The 27638-nt window shown below is 35.8% G+C and overlaps 1 protein-coding gene across 3 annotated transcripts in view; it reads left to right on the plus strand.

Moving 5' to 3' along the window:
- Window positions 1–864: 864 nt before the first annotated feature.
- Window positions 865–27638, plus strand: part of LOC150093104 (uncharacterized) — a 95441-nt gene continuing 68667 nt past the window's right edge. The window contains exons 1-2 of one of the 3 annotated variants that reach the window (XM_090413921.1): window positions 865–1055; window positions 23340–23418. In XM_090413921.1, coding sequence (XP_090270047.1) covers window positions 23351–23418 — 68 coding nt within the window. In that variant the 5' untranslated portion in view covers window positions 865–1055; window positions 23340–23350. Of the gene's footprint in view, window positions 1056–1406; window positions 1705–23339; window positions 23419–27638 lie in introns of those variants that run through there. The other 2 variants (XM_090413922.1, XM_090413920.1) reach the window with 2 other exon arrangements.

Below are 27638 nucleotides of genomic sequence, written 5' to 3' on the forward strand. Positions count from 1 at the left end.
AGGTTTCTGCTTTAATTGAGCAATTTGAGTCTCTGGGATTAGTAGTTTCCGGCATGGCTTCTATCGGGGCCGTGTCAGTGAATTCTTTTCCTTGGAATATGAGCGATTCTGCTTAGTGGTAGCGTGAGCACTGAGTGACACCACAGCTGAATTGGTCGATCCTTCGGTCACTCGTAGGGAGTGATCAGGGGATCGTCTAATTTTTAGAGAGGCCTTTACTTATACAATGCCAGGTCTCTGAAGAGAACCAACCAGTTCGAAACAGCTGTCTTGCAAGTGAAACCTTTATGAAATGCACTAATAAAAGGTGAATATATGGACGCTGGGGCTGCACCAATTTCTTTTAGGTGGTACAAGCTAAGGCAACTTGGGAATGCTGAGGATTGTATTCTCGTATGCTCTCAGGTCAACTTACGAAACTTTCATAGTTTCTACAAAACATTGAGCTTTGAAATAATGCTGGATCTAGTATCCACTTTGTCTATGTAAGTAGTGCATAAGGCTGAATCGGATTGAAGACTGACTCAGCAAATCATCCGCTTGCGATGTTCATTTGTCTCACCATATAGTTTCTGAAGTCGACAAAATGGGACATGTTGAAGAAAAAATATGGAAAGTCGTCTTTAGAAGGGTTGTCTTAGGCAACAAATAAAAATAAAATAAAATACAAATAAATAAATAATATGATAACTCCGTTAATAATAACATATGAAAACTATTTTGATGTAAATTATTTCAATAGTTCAAATATTTTATATTTGAAATTTGTCACACGAGTTTACCATAAGTTTATTTCATTCCGTCATTTCTAGCGAATATTCTTGTTATCGCGTTCATTCCTAGACGATTAATTAATAACAAACTTCATGGGAACATCTGGCTTATGTATAGTATAGTAAAAAAAAAAAAAAAAAGAGCTAACGCTTAGTATAGTATAGATAATATTTCGTGGGTTAATGGCGTCACGTGTATTTACGATAAATACCGGTATCCGTTGAAGTACAGTACTCGTTAATGGTTCAGGAACACGTGGATTTGTAATGAATTTTAGGCTGGTAATAATTAATTTTTCTTTCATTTAGACTGCACAAATTATAACCAGAAATGTAGTTACTGCTAGGTTTTATTATTACAGATATTTACCTAAATTCTTCACGCATTAATACAGAAAAAGCTCAACTGCTTTAATAAAAGTAATGGATTTTATTAAATCCAATTTATGTACGTAAGTTGTCAATGAAACTTCGAGTTAAAGAACTTTAGCTAATATAAGTATAGTTGATTGCTATACTTATGTAACCTTATCACTCCTTCCTGTCTCTGTAAAATTTGCTGGAGAAAATCAACCAGCTTAAAAATTCCTGGCTGTCTAGTATAACTGTTATCATCATATATAATTAATTTAAATATTTTAAAAGTAAATGTGTGTATGGATTGGGTTGTGTGAAATGGAGCACCTTTCTGCAGTGAGTTCTTTGACTGCTGGGAACTGCCAGGAATATATTAAACTCACACAAGGAAGATTGCAAAACCTATACCATACCAGTGCCATATGTTGGCAAGAGGTTAGGAAGTAAGTAATCTGTTGACATGTTTGTTGAACAACTGAAGGTTCTGAAAACTATACCAAGGTCATGTGAGTAAGGAAGTGAAAAGGATATCTTTTGCATTGCAAGTGGTGAATGAATGGAGTGTATTCCCAGAGTGAGTAATAAATGCTCCATCATTGAATGTTTTAAATACTAGTTTTGATAAATAGATATTGTGGCCTCCTACAGTGAGTCTTATGACTCCATGAAAACCTGGAAAAATAATATTTCCATTATCTGTTTGACAGATGTTTCTCTTTTATAATTATTATTCATAATTCTAAATGATGCTTTTAAAATTCTGTTTTTTAAATATGCAATTTATATTTAATTTTTCTCTAATATCTGCACTGTCAATTCCTTTAGTCAAGCTGTGTAATTTAAGTCTCAATTCTGGGAGGGTAAAAGGAGGGCAAAATAGTTCCACTGTATAAAGGAGGTCCCAAGACCGAGGTAACAAATTATTGGCCAATCAGTATCTCAGAAGTGGTGGTTAAGATATTGAAAAAAATTGATAAAAGCCAACACTTAGGTATGGATGAAGAGGAATGTGATACTTTATAGGGGAAGCATAATTTTGTGAAGGGTATGTCTTGCTTTAATAATCACTCACTTTTTTTTTTTTTTTTTTATAATAAAGTGATGCTTTAATTGGATAAAGGAAATAGCTATATGGTGATGCTGCTGAACTTTGCAAAAGTATTTGGCAGGATTCCATATGGACCTGCTACATAAATTGGAGAAAATAGGGATGGGTATGAAGCTTATAATTTGAATAAGAGGGTGGTTGATGGACAGACAACAATGAATAGTATAGGGGGAAGAATCTATCAAAAGGCAGGTAACCAGTGGTGTACCACAGGGATCAGTACTTGGTCTGCTGCTGTTTAATTTATACATCAGTGATAAAGGAAATGATTTAAGGGGAAATATTGAGTTGTTTGTCATTGATGCAAAGTCAGGAAGAGATATGCAATGAACATGTTGTAGAGAACTGCAGGATGTCATATGTCCTATGTTTAGCATATCGTGGCTGCAACTTTTATATATATATAAATCAACTTCACATGAGAGGTTGACCAAAACATATAGAAAATCAGTGCTGTGTGTGTGAAAATGGTTAAGAAGAAAATGTAGGAACTTGTTGATGTATTTCTTGAACATTTGGAAGTTTTAGAAGTTGTAGTCCTTGGAGGAAACAGCAAGGAATAGTAGATGGATGAGAGAAGAATGAGCAATTGGTTTAGTAAACTGAACTGTGTATGGGGTTAAATTAAATATTCCAAGAAATTATATTCTTTTAGTCTTTTATCCAAGTGTTAGCAAACAAAGCTTGCATGTGAAGTATCTTAATGATTAGGCTACTTATATATAGAGGCTAATGACTTCACATTAATTGCTTTAGAATCCCATAATGCAAAAGACATTCTTTTGGAGATGTATAATGCTCTACGTTCTGGGAAGGGCCACTACTCAGACCAATTTCACCGTTGTATAAATAAAGGGTTATCTCCAAACACTAAGCGATCCCTCAGCTCACTCTAACCTCAGTTATTGACCCAAAGGATTATTTTCATTATTATGATTATTATTATTTGACACCTCCAGGAAGTCCACAGACTCATCAAGGGAGAGTGTGCCAACCGCATTGAATGATGCGGTTGGCACACTCTCTTGCTTAACTTCAAACTTGCTTAACTTTTTGTGTGAGCCATTAGTAGCAGAGCCTCTACCAATTGACCAACCTTTGCTGGCATGATTAGGCCAGCAAATTCTAATTTTAATTCATTAACTCTCGATTGGTCAATGATACTCAGTGTTAGTTCCATTTAGTGATGCATAAACCCTATCACTGAGCAGAACTGCTCATCTCCCAGGGGAAAGCATGCACCAAACGGCCCTGATAAAGGTCACATCAGTAGAAGCTATATTATAGGTAAACATCTAATGGAATGCAGTGATTGAGACTACTTCAGTGGATTCCACATCCATGGAAAACCACATCAGTGGGAGCTAGATCCAGAAGAGATACCAAGGTTCAAGTAATGCAGTAATTCCAGAGGCGTAGCTAGGGAGGGGCAGAGGGGGCAGTCTACCCTGGGCGGCACTTTGAACCTTTTTGAACTTTTGCAGTTAATTCTAAAATACAGTCTTGAGAACTCATTTCCAAATATTATAATACTACTGTGAATTTTCCTCACAATTGCTGTAAGTGTTGCTAGTTGTGACAGGATTTTTTCTAAATACAATAGATTAAGAATTACCTACATTATTATGATATATACTTTGCCAATGTCATCGATTTTACTAACAGAAAAGCAAGAAAAATAACATTTTAGAATGTTGAAATTAAAGTTTTACTTCAATAATAAACATAGTGTTTTAATTTATTTCCCTATACGTCGTTTTGACTTTTTGTAGTATTTTTGTTGTGTATTGAGATGGGTGGCAAAAGCTCTAGCTATACCACTGAGTAATTCTCAAGTAATTTACCCATATACAACTAGTAAAAAAGTGTAACATCGTATTAAAATGCACTGGATTAAAGCTAGTTTTAGAAAGTTTTTTTCACTTGGTTATAAATTAAATTAAAAATGCCAGGAAATTATATTATTGTTTAATATTTTATCCATTTAAGCAAACAAAATTTGTAAATGCAAAGCACACATCTGAAAGAACATGTATAATACTATGCAATATGGAAAGGGCCACTACCCAGACCAGTTTGCCATTTATTGAGGTCTCACGTGTAGCAGCTTACCCAGAAGATGTGTATGGATGGAAGTTGACCACCAGTTATATGTTTACTGATCCAGAAGAACACAGAAGAATGATAGTAGCCTGCTTAGAAGAAATAATATAAATGAAAATGCATAAAGCAGAAACATATGGAACTTATTTTCTTGGAAAAAGTTATTCACTTAGTTATAAATTTAAATTAAAGTTGCCAAGAAATTCTATTCTTGTTTGATCCATTATTCCAATGTAAGCAAACAAAGTTTATACAAAAGGTAGCTTCATGACTAGGCTACTTGCATGTGAAGACTAATGGCGTCACATTAGTTGCCTCTAGTATCTCAAATCTTAGTATGCCAAAGCACAAAATCTTTTTGGATGTGTATAATACTATGCATGGGAAGAGTCACTACCCAGACCTGTTTCGACCTTCACAGAATTTTTTTGCAACTTTAATTTAATCAGAACTTAGTTTCTTTAGAGTTCTAATTTGGTTTCTTGTGTTTTTTAATATCTCAAATCATAGATCAAATCCTTGAATAATAAGTTGGTGTAGGCAGAACCTTAGTGGCTAATGCTAATCAAAATTACTGCTGAAAAGATTTATGTCATGCATGTTTTTAAATTCTCCATTTATTGTTTTCAGTTGAAGCACATGTTAATAATGATTATTGTTATTATTTTGTATTCCACAGCTAAATTTGCTCAGTTATTTTCACATGATTACTAAATAACTTAAGGAATTCACAACATATACTGGAATATAAATTAAAATAAACTTTAATATTTACTTCCTATATTTCGGCAACGTTCACGTTGCCATCTTCATGGGAACATAAGATTAAGACACGTGCATGCAGCCTCTAAAAACAGCAAATGAGGTCGAAGTGAGGAAACTACTGTTTTTCCTAAAGTCCTGATGGTACCCCCTAGCGGGCTATATTAGGTATTATTGGTCGTTGGGCTGAAGTTCTCAAGATGTATGTCTCCCAAATTTGGGACAGTCTCATGCATCCAAATTTGTTGAGGTTTGGCATGTTTCTTAGGTCTGAGGCTGATTCTATGAATAGTCTTTCATTTTATACTTGCTACGGTGTATTACTGTGGCTTTCTTCTACCGTATTCTGTGGCGTGTATCCAGAGCATGGTCTGCAAGCCCAGAGTGGCTGTTCTGGTGAAACCATTTACATTTGCTGTTTTTAGTGCCTGCATGCACGTGTCTTAATCTTATGTTCCCATGAAGATGGTAACGTGGTGTTGCCGAAATATACGAAGTATATATTAAAGTTTATTTTAATTTATATTCCAGTATACGTTGTGAATTCCTTATGTGCAACCAACTTATGAGCCTTTCAACGAGAGTTATTTTCACATCGGATAGTGATATCACTGCTGAATGAGTCTTCTAGGTTAGCATATAATTTCTTCTCATTCTCTGAATGGAATTATAATGTATTTACCAGATTGCAAAGTACTCATAATTATTAAATAGTCTAATGTGAAAGGTAAAATGATAAAAAAAAAAAAAAACTAGAAAAGATGCTGCGATGGTCAGTTGTAAATTTGATTATGACAGTGTTTAAACACTTCCAAATGATTAGAAAACAAACAAACAAAAAAATTGCTATTTTGCAATAACTGGATGCCATATGAAGATACTAGAAACTTCAGTTTAAAAAAAAACAAAACTAAGAAATACTGAAAAATGTAAGTCACATGACTGCTCATTTTAATTTTTTATAACTATTCATTGTTCTAGGATTAATGGTTTCATTGTGTAAGAAGCAACGTGAAAGTGCTGGAGAGTAAGGAAGAAAAGATTGAAGTGGTGGTTATGAATGAAGAAGTAGGTAGCATGAGTATAGAGAATGAAAGAACAAGTGTGCAAAGTAAACAGGGAGTCTCAGGGTGGACAGGGAAACACAGCATGAGAAAGGTTGATGCTCCAAGAGGATGTGAATGCATGTGTAGGCAAAAAGGGAGGGAAGGAATGACCTGGGGTCAAGAGAAAACAGTTGATATGAAGAAAGTTCTAAGATGAATAAGGAGAAAAAGAAATGGCTCAAGTTAAGCATGGAGAAGTCACATCTAATAAGTAGTATCAGTGAAACTTGTTATAGATCCAGGAATGAGTTATGTTTGTATATAAATGCTAGAAGTGTAAGAAACAAGGCAAATTAAATGATTGCATTGATTGAATCTGTTCACCCAAAAAATTGTTGGAATAAGTGAGACATGGTTGGATGAGAATGACATCCTGATAGGAATAGAGATGGAAGGACATGTTTCGTGAAGATAAAGAGAGTTAAAAGGGAAGGGGAGTTTTATTGATGATAGAGAAAGAGTTATGTCCGTACAAGGTAGAGATGCAAGAGGTAAATGTGGTAGTTGTTTTGAGGCAGCATGGTGTAAGATAGAGGTGAATAGAATGAAATACTTAGTCGGATATTGTTATAGACCTGGTAATATGGATGGTAGTTACCATGCAATGTATAATCATTATATAATGTATAATCAGTAAAAATTATACATTAAATGATTTTAATGTATAATCATTTCTTATTTGCTTTGCTAATTTTAGTAAATTAGCAAAGCAAATAAGAAAAGGGTGATCATTATGGGCGATTGTCTTCTTCTCTTCACGGATTAGACATTTGCCTTCCAGCTTCACTAGTCTTTCCATCTTGCAGCTGGTCTCTCTCCCCTCCTCTCCTTTGGTCTGTATCTATCCATCTCTTTTGATAGCCAATATCTTTCCATTCTAAATAGATATTCTTTCCATTTCTCTCTATATTTCTTGATCTTTTCATTTACGTCATAAATATGTAGTTCTTTTCTGATGTCTTCATTTCTTATATGGTGTGCATCCTTTAATTGCTCTTAAAAATCTCATCCCTGCAGCTTATATTTTACTTTCATCTTTCTTTTTAATGGTTTGTTTCTGAGCCATATAGTAGAGTGGGAATGGCCATTACCTTATAAAATTTTGAGTTTCTTGTCTTTTTTTTTTTTTTTTCCAGTGTCCTTTTAATTGTTACACAGATTTTCTGAAATTATTTTTTTCATCTATATCTTTATCTTTTAGATATGTTATTATGCATCTTAAAGAATTAAACTCTGTCATGTTTTATTATTTTATTTTCTATAACTATTTTTGATTTAACATGATCTCGACCTTTAAATGCCATGACTTGTGTTTTCTTTTGTGAAATTTTTAAATTGTATTGTTGGCTTATTTTGTTTAATTTGCGAACCGATTTTTGAAGGTCATCTTCATTGTCTTGTAATATAATCTGATTATTTGCATACAGCATTATATTGATAACAGTTCTTCTGGTTAACTGGATATCTTGTTTTGTTGTTGTTTTCCATATTTTAATAATCTGATCAGTATATATGTTGAATGGATTTGGAGATAAGCTACATTCCTGTCTGACACCTTGATTTATTATGTAGTCTCAGAGACTACATAATCTTCGAGAGTTGGAAGCTCCATAACATAAAAATTAAGTCACGACTTCGACTAATAGGAGACAACACAAGCACACTGAAGACAGAAACACCTAGCCGACATGACATAGCCTCCACTTCCCCCAAGAGTTCCGAAGACGATGCACTGTTGAAACGGCTCGCACCCCGTTACTCCCACCCCTGATTTTTTCCCATCAATCTCTCCTCTTCCCCAAAGAATAATTTCTATCTTCAGATCCTTCTCTCAACCCCCCCTCCCAAACACACTCTTCCCACCCTTAACAATAATAATATTATACATCTTTGGAAAAAACCTAGTTTTTTTTTATAATTTCCCCACATTACTTTACCCCCACTTCCCCACAACCCTCTTCCTTTAATAGCAGATGAACGCATATCGCTGGGATAAGAAGACAGCAAACAACATTCAAAAAAGTATGTCCGAATTTTCCTCCTATATTATTATTATTATTATTATTATTATTATTATTCCTGATACCTCCAAGGAGTCCGAAGACTCATTGCGGGAGGACACTTACAACTGTCTCAACCACTACACCGAACCTCTACTACGAGTTATCTCCATCAACACCATCATCTACCGCCCACCTCCACCACAACTAGTATTTTTTTGTCTGTAAATTGCGTGTGTTCTGAAGGGCCGATTTGTCTGTATGGGGGATGAAAAACCCGAGTTTCCAGGAGAAAAAACTCTGCTACCTCTGTATGAGATCGGCTAACTCACCTTTGATTGAAATCGTCCAGATAAAGATTCCTCCCGTCATGACGAGAATCAAACTTAGGCCTATTCCAATCGAAGGTGAATGTACCGTCGTTCTTCCAATTGCGCTACGGAGGCACTTAATTTTATATTATTCTTCATATATTAGTTTTATAACATATCAGTAATGCCCTAAGATTTGAGTAAAGAGCCAATGACATTCTAAAAAAATTGGCATTCCTAAATGAAAGTAGGCTATATTAGCCATAAAAATAATATCTCCATCAACACCATCATCTACCTCTAAAATAGTTTATTTTAGAGGAGTAACATGGGAATTTTCCCAGAAATAATACCTATAATTTTTTGTTTCTATAATCACAGGTATATTAACATTTTTAGTTTTTAGTTCTAATCAATTCTAATAAGTTCTACTAATTCTGATTCCTTTGTTATTATGCTTTGCACATTCCACATGGCTACATTTAAAATATTTGAGATTCCTAATTGGTTACCTTTATCCTTCCTTGGTCATTTTCTGTTGTTTTGGCCTGATGAATTTTCCAGTTCAAACGTCTGATTTGTAGATATGTTTTACATGGTAAGGTATCCAGCCTTACGCAAAACTCCCCAACCTGGAGTACCAGGGTATCGCCCTACTCTTGAACCTGTCCAGCTAGGGAGTCCTTACTAGTAGTTTAGCTACTACTGGCATAGTTCTTCAGGTCATTGATGCGCACAAGCCTCCATACTGTGTCAAGGTGCAGATTATGAGCTTTTCATAATCACCAGCCTTGTAGTTCCACATATGCCATTTCCTAACAGAGGTCCTCACAGAACTAGCAACCACCCAGGTAATCACTTCATGATCACTCTCACCAAATGGAGAGGTGATTTGACACCTCATTTATAATAACATCCTCTGATGAGATGATCAAATACAAGATCCTCAAATCCTTGTGTGTCCTCTCTTACAGACTGCCTGAAGTAGTTCTCCCTCAAAAAATTGAAAATCATTTTCTTTACTTCCAGTTGTTATCTCATCATCCCAATCTGTATTGCCATAATTAAAATTGCCCAGCTCCTTAATAGTATCTCCACCTTGACGCAGTATGGAGGCATGTGTGCATCAATGACCTCAAGAGCTATGTCAGCAGTAACTAAACTTCTGGTAAGGCCTCCCCATCTTGACCAGGGTGGCCTTACCAGTAGCTTGGATCTTGTATTTGATCATTTCATCAGAGGATGTTATTATAAATGAGGTGTCATATCACTCCTCCAGTTAGTGAGAGTGATTATAAAGTGATTAACTGGATGGTTGCTAGCAGTGTGAGGACCTCTGTGAGGAAAAGGCATATGTGGAGCTACAAGGCTGGTGATTATGAGAAGCTCAGGAGATAGCTTGCAGGTGTAGTATGGAATGAGGAGTTGGTTGGAAAGGAGATCAAGACTGCTTGGGTGATATCAAGAACTATCTAATAGAAGCAATATCTAAATGTATTCCACAGGTCAGAAGGTTAAATAAAGTAGGTGTGAAATGGATGAATGAAGAGATTAAGCATGTGATACAGAGGAAAACTGCATTATGGAGCCAACATAAAGGGAGTGGTAATAATCAATTCTATGAGGATTACAAAGAACATGCAAGAAGGGTGAATTTGTTGGTAAGGGTAGCAAAAGTGAAGTATGAGCAGCAGTGTTACCCTCCTTGCCTGTTCTTTGTAATCCTCATGGAATTAATTATTACTACTCCTTTTTATGTTGCCTCCATAATGCAGTTTTCCTCTGTAATGCTTAATCTCTTCATTTATCCATTTCACACCTACCTTATTTAACCTTCTGACCTTGGAAGGATGACATTGATTGGAGAAAATGGTATAAGAACAACTGCTACAGAGGATATATCAAAACATGCCAGGGAGTTGGCATGTTTTGACATATTTGTTTAATATGAGTCTTACACTGGGTCTAGTTCCAAAGGAGTGGAAGGAAGGCAAGATTGTGCCATTTCATAAGGGAGATGACAGAACTCAAATTATTGGCTTATCTGTGTTTCATTTATGGTTAAATTGGAGAAGCTGGTGAGAACCAGGATCCAGAATTGGGTTGGCAACAGTGATATTGTCTTTGATGGATAGCACTGGTTAACAGGAGGTCATGTTTTAGTCATCAGATGGATACACAGTAGTACACTTAGATTTTGCAAAGGCTTTTGATAGATTACTGCATGATATGTTGATAGTCAAACTAATGCAGATGGGGTTCGATATTAGACTAGTGCATTGGATTGAAGATTGTCTGATAGGTATCAGCAAGTTCTGTATGAGGAGCAATATCCTGTAATAGTAAAGTCAGTAGTGGTGTGCCTCTTTGGATCTGTTTCAGGGCCATAGCTGTTTAACATGTATGTTAATGATATTGGGGAAGATTTGGATGAGGATAATGTTGTTTGCATTTGATGCAAAGTTGGGATGAACTATAAGGAGTAGAGCAGATGTTTTGGCCTTACAAGAAGACTTGAATAGTCAGTTCAGTGTTGCAAAATGTAAGGTTTCAAAATTTAGGAAACAAAGATGGGATGTAGATTTTACACTTGGTGGGAATATATTGTTGGAGGTGGAGGAAGTAAGAGATCTGAAATTTAGAGGACATATTCCCAAAATTGTGAGGAAACAATGAATTCTGGAAATGATGTGGAGGATGCTGATTTGTAGAAGTAAGGATATTCTTGTTCCATTGTATAAGGTCTTGATTAGACCACATGGACTACTGTGCACAGATTTCACCTAGTTTTTCAAAAGGATGAAGAAATGTTGGAAAGGGTCCAGAGGTGATTAAGGTAGTTTCAGATCTCTGGAATGTTGAATGTGAGGAAAGGTTGAAAAGATGAAATTTACAGAGTCTAGTGGATAGATGGAAGAGGGGTGATTTGATAGAGATGTACAAGTTTGTAAGGGGTTGTTATAGGATCAATGTTGAAGAGGTGTTTCATAAAATGGTGGGAGAACATGTGGTCATCTCTGGAGGGTGCGAACAAGGAAGTGAGAAGCAAGATTTTTTCATGCAGACTTGTGAATGATTGGAATGCCTTGTCTGAGTGTATGTGTGGTGTCCTCAGTGAATTTGAATGTATTTAAGGCAAGGTATGATGAGCTATGGGTATGACAAAAGGCCCTCCTAGATGAGTCTTCGGTTCCATGGAGTTTTAGGATAATAATAATAAATTGTTAATGGTGGGGATTTGGCATTAATTACTTTTTCTGGTATTCAGTGTGCGTGTAGCACTGTAAAGTTAAATTCAATGGTGAGTTGTGTAGTTGGAGGATTAAGTAGTAGGGAAGATGGTGAGATGTGTGTAGTGCAGTCAAGTAGAGTGCCATCCGTAATGAGTCCTCAGACTTTGGAGGTATCACATGATCATGCTAATAATAAAAGTTCAAATGGTTTGAAATATTAAACTTCTTCTTCAGCTTTATTCCCACTCAAGTAGGATTGCTGCAGCAGATCAACTCCCTCCACTCAGTTCTATCCAAGGCCATTTTCTCCTCTAGTCAGAGGTCTTGGAGGTCCCCCCCCCTCTCAAACTGTCCAGCCATTGTTGTTTAGGTCTTCCCTTACTTCTTTTGGCTTCATCTCCAGCACTCTCCTTCCTCTCACTGCATAACATGACCAAATTGCCTCAGCTTTGATTCCCTAAAAGATTTGAAATATTAATATAAGGGACAAATGTCTCAGGTAACATGTAGTAGTGGGAACACAAGGATCAAGAGTTTTGGATTTGGTCCTAGCATTGGAGGATCTGATTATAATAGAGATTTCTTCCTTGTCCCTATTGGTGACTTGGTGGACTAACATGTAGAAGTATCAAGGAGGAAGAAATTTATGAAATTATAACTCAAGTGACTATAAAATAATTGTAGAAATCAGTTAGGTATTTCCATGGATGGCAGAAATGAAAGGGAAGGATATCATATGAGTGTATGGAAGCTAGTCATCATCATCATCAAATTCCTGCCATGTACCCTCAAGGGGTGTACAGGATATGATAGTACTACATGAAAAAAATTACATCATTACTAACTTCCTATCTACAATTTTCCTCCAAATCAGTCTGTTACTTGTCAAGGCTTCAACATTATCAGATCTTATATTTCTATCGTCTAAGGCACTTCGTACTGTATCAATCCACCTATATCTTGGTCTTCCTCTGGGTCATTTTGCTGCCAACCTGGCAGAGAACACTTGTTTTTGCTAATCTTTCTTTGCCCATTCTGTTTAAGTGACCATACCACCTGAGATTAGCTCTGCTAACGCATTCCTGGATGTTGACAATGTCAAGTTCTTTCCTAATATCCTCGTTTTTAATATGATATTGCCATTGATGCCATCTGTTCATGCCTATAATCTTTCTCAGGACTCTCACATCTGCAGTCTCTAGTCTTTGGCCAAGTGTTTTACTTCTGACCCAGCTCTCAGATCCATAAGTTAAAACTGGTTTGAACACTGTCTTGTATACAGCTAATTTAGTGTTCCGACTAATTTCTCTCTTATTCCATATGAATTTATTCAGTTGACTTCCTACCATACCAGCTTTGCTGATTCTGTTGTCTATTTCTATATTTAATTTACCATCTTCAGTAAAAATCGTGCCTAAGTAGCTGAAATGTTTCACTTGTTCCACAGGTTCTCCATTCGCAACACAGTTGACATTTTCAATCATTCTGCCTATTTTCATTGTCTTTGTCTTTTTATTGTTGACCTTCATACCATGTCTATTACAATAGCTACTCAATTTAGTCAGAGAATCTTGCAGACTTGTAGCGGATTTATTTAGAAGTATAACATCATCCGCATAAAGCAAAGAGCTGAGATTAACATCTCCAATTTTGATATCATGTTTAATACCAATTTCCTTCATAATGTGATCCATATAGATAATGAATAACAGAGGGGGTAATGTACATATTTGTCTCACACCAGATTTAACATTAAACCATCTTCCTGTACTTCATTCAATTCTAACTGCTGACTTACAACTCAAATAAAGACTACGTATTGCTTGATATAATGCCCCATTAACACCATATAACTGCAGCGTATTGAATAGCTTCTCTCTTGGCACCTTGTCATATGCCTTTTCCAAATCGACAAAACTTAAATCCAGATCTTTGTTATATTCCCATGCTTTCTGGACTATTTGTCGTAAAGTGAAGATCTGATCCTGACAGCCTCTATTTGGTCTGAATCCAGCTTGTTCTTCACCAAGCTTTTCTTCCACAATTCTTCTCAACCGTTTCTCAAGTAAACTTGCATAGATCTTGCCAGGAACACTCAGTAGGGAAATACCTCTGTAATTCTCACATTCAGTTTTATTTCACTTTTTATATACGGGTACTATGAGAGCTCTACTCCAATCATTGGGAATTCGTCCCTCTGTCCAGGCTTTCTGAACTATGCAGTGCAGCCACTGTAACACTCTTATACCACCATACTTCAGCATTTCTGGTCGATTATCATCTACTCCTGCTGCCTTTCCACATTTCAAGCCTTTGATGGCTTTTTCTACTTCAAGTATGGATATGTATTCCTAACTGCATGCCTGGTCAGTGTTTTTTACCACTGTGCTTTCATCACTGCTTTTTTCATTTAGCAGTTTTTCAAAGTTATTACTCCATACTTAAAGGATATCTTTTTCTCCTGTTTTCATGTCACCTTTATCATCTCTAACTCCTTTTACAGCACTCTTTCCTCCATTCCTAAGCTTCTTCAACAACCTCCAGAATATTTTGCCACCTTCTTGATATTTATTTTCTATATTCTAGCCAAAGTCCTCCCATGACTTTGTTTTACACAGTGTTTAGCATTCTTGCATTTGTCTCTGTATTCTCTAAGAGAACAAGCTGACTTATTTGACAGGAACTTTTGATATGCTTTCTTCTTTTCCTTCACTGAATCTTTAACTTCCTGTGTCCACCAGGGAGTTCTAATTTTTCTATCCTTGCAGACAACTTCACCACTTGCCTCTCTAGCTAAATCTATCACGGTTTTCTTCAAGGCTTGCCACTGAATCTCCAAGGTTTGGTTCCTGTTCTCAAACTCTTTCATTTTTTCTTCAATAATTTTTGTGTATTTTAGTCTACAATTCACATCTGAGAGCTGCTCAACTTTTATTCGCTTTAAAACATTCTTACATGTTATTCTTTTCAATATGAAATTCAATTTTATCCTGCTCAAGACTAAATAGTGATCACTTCCAATTTCAAATCCTCTGTACACTCTACTGTCCTGCACAAGGGAGAAAACATCACTATCAACAATAACATAGTCAATGAGACTTTTCTTATTCTCTGCCTCTTCTCTCTATGTGAATTTGTGCACATTTTTATGTTGGAACATGGTGTTAGTAATAACCAGTCCATGTCCTGAGCAGAAATCCAACAAATATTTGCCATTATTATTAGCTTTGCTCTTTTCTCCAAATTTTCCCAAAATATTTTTGTATGTCTCACATTCATTTCCTACTCTGCTATTTAGATCCCCAACAAGGACCAACTTTTCCTTTTTCATTGTGTCAGTTGTTTTTTCCAAAGCTTCAAAAAATTCCTCCACTTCTACTTTAGTAGAACCTTCTGTGGGACCATTGGCACAAATAAGTCTCATTGTCCAGTTCCCCATTCTCATATTTGCCCACATTACTCTACTTGAGACTGACTGCCATTCAAGAAGATTAGCCTCGTATTTTGTGTTGAATACTATGGCTACTCCTTCTTTTCCTTGATTGTCATTGCCTGAATATAACATTTTGTATTTATTGCTCAGAAAGATCTCACCAGTTTTGTCTTTTTTGTTTCAGTCACCCCTATTATGTCGATCTGGTACTTATCTAATTCCTCAGCTAGCTCCATTTCTTTGCCATTCAAGCTTCTTATATTGATAGTACCGATCTTTAACATCTGGTGATGTTGAGTTGGGGTTTGTTTTCAGATTTGTTCTAGTAGCTGACTTTTCGCTGTTCACCCTGGTTCCCTGGCGAAAACAACGGGGACCTTGTTTAACCAGGCGACGCCCCAGCCGGCATGAAATTTTGTCATGTCGTACCATCATTTTTTATTTCGGTTTAACCAATAAGAATACAATTTGGTCGGCTAAATCCCAAATTGCCAGCCCATCCTCGTTCGTTCAGTATCCAGGTAGATACCCAACAGGGTGCACCACGAGAAGGTGAGGAGTGGACATTAGGTCAGAAGGCCTGGTCGGTTCTCCGCATTCCTTTAAAGGCTATGTGGAAGTCTTCTTTCACTTATACAGCTTTGACCCTTAAGCACCCCTGGAAGCTAGTGAAGAAATGTTTATCTTTAGAACCATGACAAATTGCATTTTTCAAGTGAAAAAAGATGGCATGATTTACTGCAGATGAAAAAGATTATTATTATTATTCAGGCCACCATGGAGTCAAAAGACTCATCGTGGGAGGTCCTTGCTAAGAAATACAAAGTCTATCATACCACTCCTTAAACTCGTTGACTGTTCTCACTCTCACCACTCCATCAGGTAATGCATTCCACGGTTCAACCACTCTCCATGCAAAGAAACCACTCCTCACCCTCTTGCTCAGAGTTTCCTTTCGTAACTTCCAGTGATGGCCTCTTGTCATCACTCCTTCCTGCTGTTCAACCAATCGAAGGAATTCCCCAGTGTCAACCATGTAACCACCTCTCAATAGTTTAAAAGTCTCAATCATATCTCCTCTCCTTCTATGCACCAAACTCTGCAGTCCACATTTCCTCAGCCGATCCTCATAGCCAAAATTGTAGTCCTGAAACCATCTTTGTCATCCGTCTTTGTACCCTTTCCACAGTTAATTTATCCCTTTCAAATCCTGGGGACCAAATCTGAGAACAATAGTCTACGTGTGGTCTGATCAGAGACTTATACAACGAAATGATAACCCTTTTATCTCTGTAGGTCAGTGTCCTTCTCATAATTGCAGCAATCCTCTGTGTTACCTTCACCACCTTTGCCCTATGTCCCCTAAATTTCAGGTTTCTATCAATCATCAACCCCAGATCTCTTGTCTCCCCTACTTCCTCCAGTATAACTCCTCCCATGCAGCATCCCATCGATGTTTCCCAAACCTCAAGACCTTACATTTTGCTGCATTAAACTGACACCCCATTCATATGTCTAGCTTATATATGTCTATAGCCCATATGTCTAGCTTATTCAAGAGGATTTGAATTACTAATAATCCTTCCCAGCTCAGCATCATCCGCAAACAACTGAATATCCCCTTGCAATCCACTGGCAATGTCATTGGTATAAAGGTTAAACAATATAGGTCCTGGTACTGAGTCCTGTGGGACTCCACTTGTAACTCTCTGCCTCCTTGAAACTGCTCCACCATACACAACTCTCTGATACCTATCAGACAGCCAATTCTGAATCCAGTTGGCTAATCACATCCAGACCCATGTGCTGCAACTTAAATATCAGCTTATCATGTAGCACCCTGTCAAATGCCTTCGCTAAGTCTAAGAAAATTGCAGTATATGCCTTTCTCTCATCTAATGCTCTTGTAACTTTATTATAAAAGGCCAGTATATTGCTAAAACAAGAGCGCCCTTTCACAAATCCACGTTGACTCTCACAGATAACATTACCCTCATCTGCCCGATGCTGTATACGGTCCCTCACTACTTTCTCCAAGATCTTAACAACTACTGATGACACAGAAACTGGCCTATAATTAGACACTTGCAGTCTGTTACCACCCTTATGCAATGCCACTATCTTACCTTCCTTCCATTCCCTTGGCACCTTTCCCACAGCCAGACTTTCATTGAAAAGCCAGGTTAAAGGCACTGTCAGTTCCCTAGCGCATTCTCTCAAAACTCTTGGTGAAATACCATCCAGTCCCAAAGCTTTACTGACATCCAGAATACTCATTATCTGAAACACACTCTCCTCCTGTACCTCTAAACCTCGAACCTGCCCTATCCCTCCTGCATTAAAACTGACTCCTCTAGGATGAAATACTCCAATCAAGTGTTCATTGAACAATTCCACTATGTCCTCTGCATCAGTCACTCTATTCCCATTTTTATCCCACAATATCATTCTTCCACAGTCATTTATCCTCCTACTGGCCACATAGCTAAAAAATTCCCTAGGATTTTCTTTGGATCTTAGGGCCAATCTCCTCTCATATTCCAGTTTCGCTTTCCTTACCACACTAGTCACTTATATGAAGAATATGACACCACACCTGTGTCTTATATTCTTCATGCATTTTTTCTTCACCCGTCTCCTTATATCTCTTCCATAGCCTCTTTTTCGCATGCAATTCCTGTTTAATATTGTTTGTCATCCACTTTACTCCAAATTGTGTCCTCTTCTTCACTCTTGGTATACAACTTACTATTGCTGCCAACAAATATTCTTTCACAATTTCCCACGCACTAATGATATCCTGGCCTTCCAATTCCTCCCTCCATGAAACTTCCCGAAGTTGACATCTAAGACTATTATAATCACCTGCTTTATAATTGCACATTAGTTCCCAACTCTTTGATACTCCTGCATGATGTTTATTCATTTTCGAAATCAAAACCATATGGTCACTCTCTCCAACTGGTGGGAGAGATGTTATCTTAGTTATTATCAACTCTTCTGATGCTATAACCAATGCCCTTAATCTTATTATGGAACAAGTATAAAAAGAGACAGAGAAAGCAGTTGCACGAGGAATATATGACTCAAGTATTATGATTCACTACCTCCATGGAGTTATAGGACTCATTGTGGGAGGTCCTGCCTAGAAAACAGTCTATCATTCCATTCCTTGAACTCATTTGCTGTGTTCTCATCACCCTCCATGCAAAGAAGCCACTCTTCACCCTCTTCTTACGACTTCCTTTTGCAACTTCCAGGGATGTCCCTTGTCCTCATCAAATGGCCCCCCCGGTCTTCTCATCAAATGAAAGAACTCCCAATTCTAACCCTTTAACTACTTCTCAACAGTTTAAATGTCTCAGTCATATTGCCTCTCCTTCTATCCACCAAACTTTGCAGTCCACATTCCCTCTGTCTATCCTCATAACTAACATTGTACAGTCCTGATATCATTTTTGTTATCTGCCTCTGTACTCTTTCCAAGGTTAATTTAACCTCTTCAAATCCTGCTGACTAAATTTAATCACAATAGTTCGTGTGTGGTCTAATCAGGACTTTATACAATGCAATGGCAACTCTTGTATCTCTTCTGGTTAGCGTCCTTGGCAGTATTGCAGCAATCCTCTGGGTTACCTTCACCACCTTTGCAATGTGTTCCCTGCATTTCAGGTTTCTATCAATTATCATCCCAAGATCCCTTCCCCCCACTTCCTCCAGTACACCTCCTCCAACAGAGTATGGAGCCTCCCATCAACATATCCCAAAATTCAAGATATTACATTTTGCTGAATTAAACTGATACTCATTAATTTGCCAGTCTGTCCAGTTTACTCAACTCCTTTTGAAGGGCTATCACATTTGCACTATTACTAATAACCTTTCCCAGCTTCCTGTTATTTGCAAACAACTGCATATTCACCTGAAATCCATTGGCAATGTCATTGATATAAAGATTGGGATTCCACTTGTAACCTTCTGTTTCCTCAATATTGCTTTTTCATACACAACTGTCTGATATCTATCAGACAGCCAGTTCCCAATCCAATTTACTAACCTTACATCCAAACCCTTGTGTGCTGTAACTTAAATATCAGGTTGTCATGTGGCACCCTGTCAGATGCCTTTGTAAAATCAAATCTTGTAATTTTTATTTAGAAGAAACTCACCTTTTTGTCTACTTTGTTTTGATAATACCAATTTTGTCAAACTGGTACTTCTCCAGTTCTGCTATTTCCACTTCTATTCCAGTTGATTCCTCTTATGTTGATGGTGCTAATCTTGAATTCTACTGATAGTGATCCATCATATTTTACCTGAATGAAGTAATAGTAAAATATGATGGAATTTCTTACCAGCTGTGGAGCTGCCCAGTTAAAAAAAGGCCTTCACTGTTTGTCTTGGTTTCATGATGGATATAGTGTAAGCTTTTTTAACCAGGCACTTACACAGCCATCATAAAATATGAAATTCCATCATATTTTACCATTACTTTGTTTTTGAGCCTGTGTAGCTCAGTGGAAGTGGTGTTTGTACTCTTCGGTGCTAAACCACTCAAAGATAGAAACTTAAGTTCAAGTCTAGTTGCTGTCTATAGGAACTTTTTCTAAGCCTATTTTTGACTGTTTCCTGAGTTAGTCAATCTCTGGCATGGACAAGCGGGTTTTTTGTCCTGTAAACTTAAGAAAATTGACCGAAGAACCTGCGCTATTTTTTAGACATTAAACATATTGTGTTAGGGCTAGGGATCATGAGATGGCGCCACTTGTTGAGCTGTCTCTTCACTGCAGGCTGCTTAAATTAGTGATAGCCTTGGGCCAGCAATCTCTGATTGGCTATCAGTGGAGATTGAACTACCCATTCAGTCTCCAAAAGTAAGATAGGGCTAAAACCACCTTGCCTTCTTCTTATATGGCAGTGGTGTTCAACCTTTTTTACTACACGAGCTACTTTTCTATAAAAAGTTATTCGGTGATCTACTCTCTTATATATAAGTTATTCGGTGATCTACTCTCTTATATAGATCACGTTCCCCCAAACTGATATCTGATTATGCACAAATAAACAACTAAAAAAAAATACACAACTAAAAACTTTGTGTATTTAAAAATTTATTTATCACTTTTAATTATTTTAATACAAATATTTTAATACAACAAAAAAAAAACCAAATATATTGGAATAAAATATTTATTTCTCTATTTTGGGAAAACCAAAGTTAGAAAAAACAACAGATTGATTACAAACTCACAAGTTACAGGAAATGCTGGTTGATTAAAAAAAAAAAAAAAGTTAATGTGAAATTTGGCATTGTTTGGACCTCGCAATATTTTCATAGTCAAGTTGATATGAAGAAGTGGCCAATTGCAGACAATCATCCAAATGATCATTTGTAATTTGGTTTCTTAATTGATTTTTTATGACGGTCATATCTGAAAAAGCGGATTCTGACAAGTATGTCGATCTGAAACACGACAGAATTTTTCGCACAATATCAGTTAATATTGGGAATTTTTCATGTGCATACTTCCAAATGACTTCATTGTTTATTGATTTTAAATGTAAACTATTCTGAATGTTTATTATCTGAAGTTCTACTTCAGCTTGGTTTATATCAAACAGCCCACTAATTTTATTTGAAATTTCTGTGATGTTCAAGTTTTCTTGAAATGGATTATTGATAAAAGATGGAATCATTTCAGTTTTATTAAAATCTTTAAATCTTGAATTTATTTCTTCCTCAACTAATTCTATTTCACGAATAAATTCTTTTAAATCATAGCAAAGCATTTCTTGATTTTGTTCAAAAAATTTTAATAAATATCGGAGATGTCTAAATTCGCGTTCATTTATATTTTTCTTTAATAAAAGTAAGTATTGTTGGAAAGTTTTTATATCTACCTTGTAATTCTAAATTTAAATTGCTTAATTTCGTACAGAAATCTACTAAAAATGATAAGTATAACAACCATGTTTTATCACTCAATTGTGGATAAATATCTCCTTTTTTCATCGAGAAAATTTTTTATATTGTTAATTAATACAAGAAATCTTTCTAAAAAATTGACTTCTGCTGAGCCCGCGAACATTATTGTACAAAAGAAGTTTCCTATCATCATCTGCCTGTAATTTAAATAACTGCTGTTGCAGGGCTTTTCCTCGAACAGAATTTACAATTTGAAATGTAATATCCAAAACATCTTTTACTACACAGTACTTGTTGGTGAATAATACAGTGGTATGTTAAAAAATCTGGATATTTGTCATCGTTTTTACATAATTAAATGAAGCCTGATTTATTACTTATCATTGCAGGAGCACCATCAGTAGTAATAGACACAAGTTTAAAAAGTGGAAGTTTGTGTTGTTTCACAAATTCATCAAATGCCGAAAAAATGTCTTCTCCCCTAGTCCTTCCCAATAATGGAATAAGTTTCAAGAGTGTTCTTCTTTACTTGAATAATCTTGAAATACCATGCGAATAAATACCATTAACTGAGCAATATCAGTGAAGTCATTTGATACATCAAATTGTAATGAAAATGCAACACACTGGTCAATGTCTGACATTAACTGAGTATTCAGATCGGCACTTAAAATTTCAACTCTTTTCATAACCGTTGTTCTGGAAAGTTGTAAATCTTTAATATTCGAAATTATTTCATTTTCATTTTTAAAATCAGAAAATAAAGATTCTGCTGCTGCAAGAAATGATTCTTTTATTAACTCTCCATCAGTAAAAGGCTTTTTTGCTTTTGCTAATAAATGACACACTTCCAAAGATGCAATAGTGACTGATATTGGTTTATTTATTACTTTCGAAATCATATTTTGTTGTCCAGAAAGTCCTGCCTTTAAATTTATAATTTCTGATTTATGTATTTCAGAATTTTTGGGAAAATCTTCTTCATATTTTGCATGTAGCGATCGAAAATGTCTCTCAATATTACCTTTTTTTTTTTTGGAATTGCTACAGATGAATTACAAATCAAACAACAACACTTTATTGTAAAGAAAAAATCCATTTCCCATGCCTTGTGACACGTTGAACACCCCTGCTATATGGGAATAAAAGACATTAGCTTTTTTTTTTTAAGACAAAAAGAACACTGGTTGGTTAAATCCCAAATTGCCAACCATCCTCATTCATTGTTTTCAGGATATCTGCTAATGGAGTGCACCATGAAAAGGTGACAGAAACCCTGGTTAGTTCTTCACATTCCTTAAAAGCTTATGTGAAGGTCTTGTTTTGATTCTTAAGCAATGCCAGGATTAAAACAATAAAATTTCTTGTTTAGTATAATTTACCTTATAACCAAGTGGAAAAACTAAAAACATTCTACTTCTATTTAGTTTGCATTTCTTGTATACATCTCTTTGGTCTTGAAATCTTCGTGTTTGCCTGTTGTTGTAGAAATTGTTCAGTAATTTAATTTTCTAATTGTGTGTGATTTAAATGATTTTCAATGTTACATTGCAGTCTCATCAGTGGAACCAGTTCTAAGTAAATACTTACTAAATTTACTTATGTTGGAAAGAAATACTTATGAGCAAAATTTTCAGTTTACTTTCACGATCATTCTCACTTCAAACAGTTAAAGAGACAAAATACAATAGAATAACTAATAGTCACTCTATTGTATATAGAATAATTATTAGTTATTCTGTTATATTTTGACTCTTTACCTGTTCATAATTAAAGACATAATAACCTATAGTTCTATTGTATTTTGTCTCTTTAACTGTTCTCGTTGAGAATGATCTTGAAACTAGACCAGAAATTTTGCTCTTAATAAGTTAAGTATTTATTTCCAACATAAGTGAATTCCATAATTCATTTACTTAGAATATGTCTTCCTCTTTTCTGTATTTCATAATAATAACAGAACCAGTTTTTAATTTAAAAAAACAAAAACTCCACAGCAGGTGTGAACTTGAACATAAAAATTGGAGTGGGAAAACTGAACCCTATCAAAGATAAGGAGCTTTTAAAATGATTAATTTTGAGATGTGGTCTGCCGAGGTATTAGGTTTGTAGAATTCAGTACTTGAATACATAAGTCTTGCCATCAAATGCATTTAAGGCTTTTCTAAGCTACATGATATAAATGTAGGAATAACAATATTGGATATATGTTTATTTTTCATTTTAGGTAAAGAAACAATGCGAAAAACTTTAAACAAGAAGAGAGAACAAAAGTTACTTCTGGCTACACCTTTTTCATATACTTGGTAAGTTTGTAGTTATTTGCTATGGCAGATATAATGTTAAATACTGTTCTAGAAGATGATTATTGGGATGTTTGTACCTGCTATACACATCGAATTAGTTATGGATGTATAATTTAATTATCAGTTGATCTCTTTCACCATGTTCCTCTAAAAATTGATCCTGTATATCTAATAAGGACAAATGGAATCCTTTTAAGTTGTTCAGGAATTTTTCTTAATTGCACGTGAAAAAAGAAAAAAAGAGAAACTTATAAAATTCTGTTGACTATGCATCAATTTTATTTTTATTATTCTCAGAAATGTTTACTGAGTTTGTAATCTCATCTTTTAATTCCCATCTTTATTATTATTAAATTTGATTATTCATTAATCTTAATAAGATAATTGTTTTTGTTGAAAGTTTTTTCACATGGTTATAAATTAAATTAAAGATGCCAAGAAATTATATTCTTGTTTAATTCTTTATCCAGATGCAAGCAAACAGTTTGTGTGAAAATGATTAAACAAGAATATAATTTCTTCTTCCTCTGTTCATTGGGCATCCACAGATGCCATAGGGTCACTCTGTGGATGTGGCGTGGCACATCACCGAGCATCAGTGATGTGCTACATCAGTCCTTGCCATGTAGTCCTGTTGTATGCTTTTTTGGAAGCTTCAGTGCTCTGAAAATCAGTCACTCCACACACACCATCCACCCATATAATTTCTTGGCATCTTTAATTTATTATTATTATGGCTTTGCAGGAGGATTTCAATAAACCATGTGAGTGGGCAAATGGGTGGAGCTGTTATGTTGCAAAGTGCAAGGTCTTGAAATTTGGTAGGCATGGTTGGTAATGGAGTCAGTTAATGGAGAAATTTTGAAGAGATCAGAAGAGATGTCGGACCTGGGAGCGATGGAGGTCAGAGACGAAGTGTAGCGGTCACATTGCTAAGAACACAACAAATTAATTTAAAAATCGAGACTCAAATGGAAGACATTATAATAATAAATAATTACAGAAAGCATGTAAATATATTATTTATTTTTGTATTTATTTATTTTTTAAAATAAATAAATACAAAAATCAGTAATACATTTACATGACTTCCCTAATTATTATTATTGTTATTATGAGCTCCATGGAGTCAGACTCATCAAGGGTGGCTCTAAACATCATGTCAAGCACTATCCAACATTTGCACAGTATCCATCATACTTTACTTCGAACTCATTCACAGTCATGGTACCCACAACAGACGCTGCAATCTATTCCACTCATTCACCACTCTCCAAGCAAAAAATCTAATCTTTACATCCCCTAACTATACTTTTGCTCAGTTTTCAAGGATGGTCTTTAGTTCTCTCACTGCTAGACCTGTTCTGAAAAATTTCCTTTGTATTACTTCTTCTTCCTTTCCAGGCTTATAGGCCAAGTGGCCTGTTCTGGACTCAATTCCATCTTTTTAAGGGTCTTCCTCTGCATCGAGTACCTTTTGGGTGGTAATTTAGAATTTGTTTAGATATTCAGCTTCTATTCATTCTCAGTATGTGTTCTTTCCATTTTTCTCCAATGCAAATAACTGTTTCATTTAGGGAGATTGTAATTCCAAGTTTTTTTCTGATTTCGCTGTTTTTCATTTTGTCCATTATTGTGACTCCTTCAGTTCTGCTCAGAAATTCCATTTCGGATGATTCAATTCTTCTTTTATCTTTTTTTTTATTGTCCATATCTCACTACCATAAAGTAAGGTGGGTTTAGCTACTGTATTGTAGATTCTTATTTGTGTGTGTTTTTGTACATAATTGGATTTAAAAATTTTATTTATAATGTGTGTTATTTTTAAAAAGTTTGATAACTGTGGTTCTATATCAGCTTCATTTTCATATGACATTGTGCAACTTAAATATTTGAATGTATTTACTTGTTCTATTATTTTGTTGTTTATTACTATTTTGCTTCTTATTGGATTAGCACCTTTGATGGCCATGACTTTTGTTTTGTCTGTTGATATTTCCTTTGTATTAATTTTGTATAAAAACCCTTCAGTAATTTATATGTTTCAATCATATCATTCCCTTTTTTGTCTGTCAATCAATTTGTAATCACAAATCTTTAACCTGTCATAATAAGGTTCATTCTATAGTCCTACTACCATCTAGGTTACTCATCTCTTGATCCTCTCCCTCCTCCTCCTCTTCCTCATCACCAAGAAACCCAGGTGACCAGATCTACACATGATAGTGAGATGGTCATACCAAGGCTCGATAAAGAGGTATAATAAAATGCTTGTTTTTTGTTCATCAGAGTATTCTTCAGTAACTAAGTAATCCGATGAGCTGCTTTAGCCACTTTTGCAATATGCCCTCTGAACTTTAACTCCCTATCCACTAACACACCCAAATCCCTGGCTTTATCAATTTCCTGGAATACAGTTCCATCAATGTGGTACACAGCTGGTAATCTTTTCGCCCCAAAATGCATAACCTTACACTTTGCCACACTAAACTAATATCCATTCTCCTTTGCCCAAATTGCCAATCTATCTGAATCATCCTGCAAAATTTTAACATCATCTGTATTAACTATTGCTCTACCAAATTTTGCATGATTGGTAAACAACTGAATAGCTCATCTCAGATCCTTTCCTATATCATTAATGTACAAATTAAATAGTAGCGGCCCAAGAACTTGTGACTATTGGCATGTCACTAGTCACAAAGTCTTTTACTGGACTATACTCCTGAAAAAGCTCTCTGATATCTCTCCATCAACCATCCTTTTATCCACTTCACCAACTCTATATCCATTCCCATATTCTGCAATTACTGATTAAAATTCCATGTGATATCTTGTCAAAAGCCTCTGCAAAGTCCAGCAGCATCACCTTTATCCAACTCAGCTGTCACTGTATTAAAAAAAACATGAGCAAGTTACTGAGCCATGACCTACTCTTCACAAAACCATGTTTGCCCCTATATAGCATCTTGTTTCTGTCTATCCATTCCTATATTTTGCTCTTCACCAATTTCTCCAGTACTTTGACTATGATTTCTGATTGGTCAGTTGATATATCAGTCTTGGAGCCTTTTTTATGCAGTGGAACTATTTTCTCCTCTTTCCATTCCCCTTTGGAATAACTCAGAGCCGAGACTTATATTAAACAATGTGGTCAAAGACACTACCAATTGCTTAGCACCACATTAGTCTCAAGCTGGTATACCATCTAATCCCAGACCTGTATTCACATCAAGGTTCTGTAATATGCTATGCACCTCGAGTTCATTTACCTCAGTTTTCATATTAGCCTTTGCCTCTCCTTTTTTACTGCAGTATCTCCACCTGAATGGTATACTCTTGAAAAGTGTTCACTTGGTAATTCTTCTATTTCATCTGATTCAGTTACCTCCCTACCATTGGCATTCATTAAAATTATTCTGCCATGAGCATTCTTCCGTTTACTGAAACGCAACATACTGAAAGAACTCTGGAATTATCTTTGGTCTATACTACTAATTTTCATACTCTGCTTTTGCCTTTATTACTACACTGGTTACCCTTTTCGCCTGTGCTTATCTGCCTGCTAGTCATCTTTCTTCTTGAATTTCCTCCACAGTTTTTTTTTTTGTACTTCCAGCTTAATGATGGTATTCATCTATTTAACTCTCACTTGATTTATTCTCCTGACTCTAGATATGTAGTCCTGTTATTTCCCTCAAACACTGCTTTACCGCTTCCCATGCACTATCAACTTCCAGCTCATACAGTTTCACATGCCATGGGACTGATCCAATGAATTTCCTAAGTTTGTCGTACTTACCAGCTCTGTAATTCCACATATATCCCCTCTTAAGAAAATTTCACATATTTAGTCACCTACCAGGTCAAGACCATATGATCCCTCTCATCACTTGGTGGCAGTGTGGTCATATTGGTTATGGACAAATTCTCTGATGCAATTACTAGATCTAGCCAGGGTGACCACATCTAGTACGTTTTATAAATTTTTAGTGTTCTAGTACGTTCACCAACAGATCTAGTACTTTTTCCCTTCTGAATAATAATAACATGAGAGTTAGACATATGAGTTGAAAATTTTTCTCTTCTCTCACCTCCTCATATGTCACATTCGGTGACACAAGAATATGATTTCTCTTTTTTTCCTATCCCTTTCACTGTTGCTAGTCTTCTCTCGCCACCCCCCCCATGACCCCATACTCAGGCAATACGACTGGCAT

Source organism: Typopeltis vanoorti, chromosome 24, assembly GCF_054136105.1.
Source record: "Typopeltis vanoorti isolate ZY-2024b chromosome 24, IOZ_Tvanoo_1.0, whole genome shotgun sequence".
Taxonomy (NCBI): domain Eukaryota; kingdom Metazoa; phylum Arthropoda; class Arachnida; order Uropygi; family Thelyphonidae; genus Typopeltis; species Typopeltis vanoorti.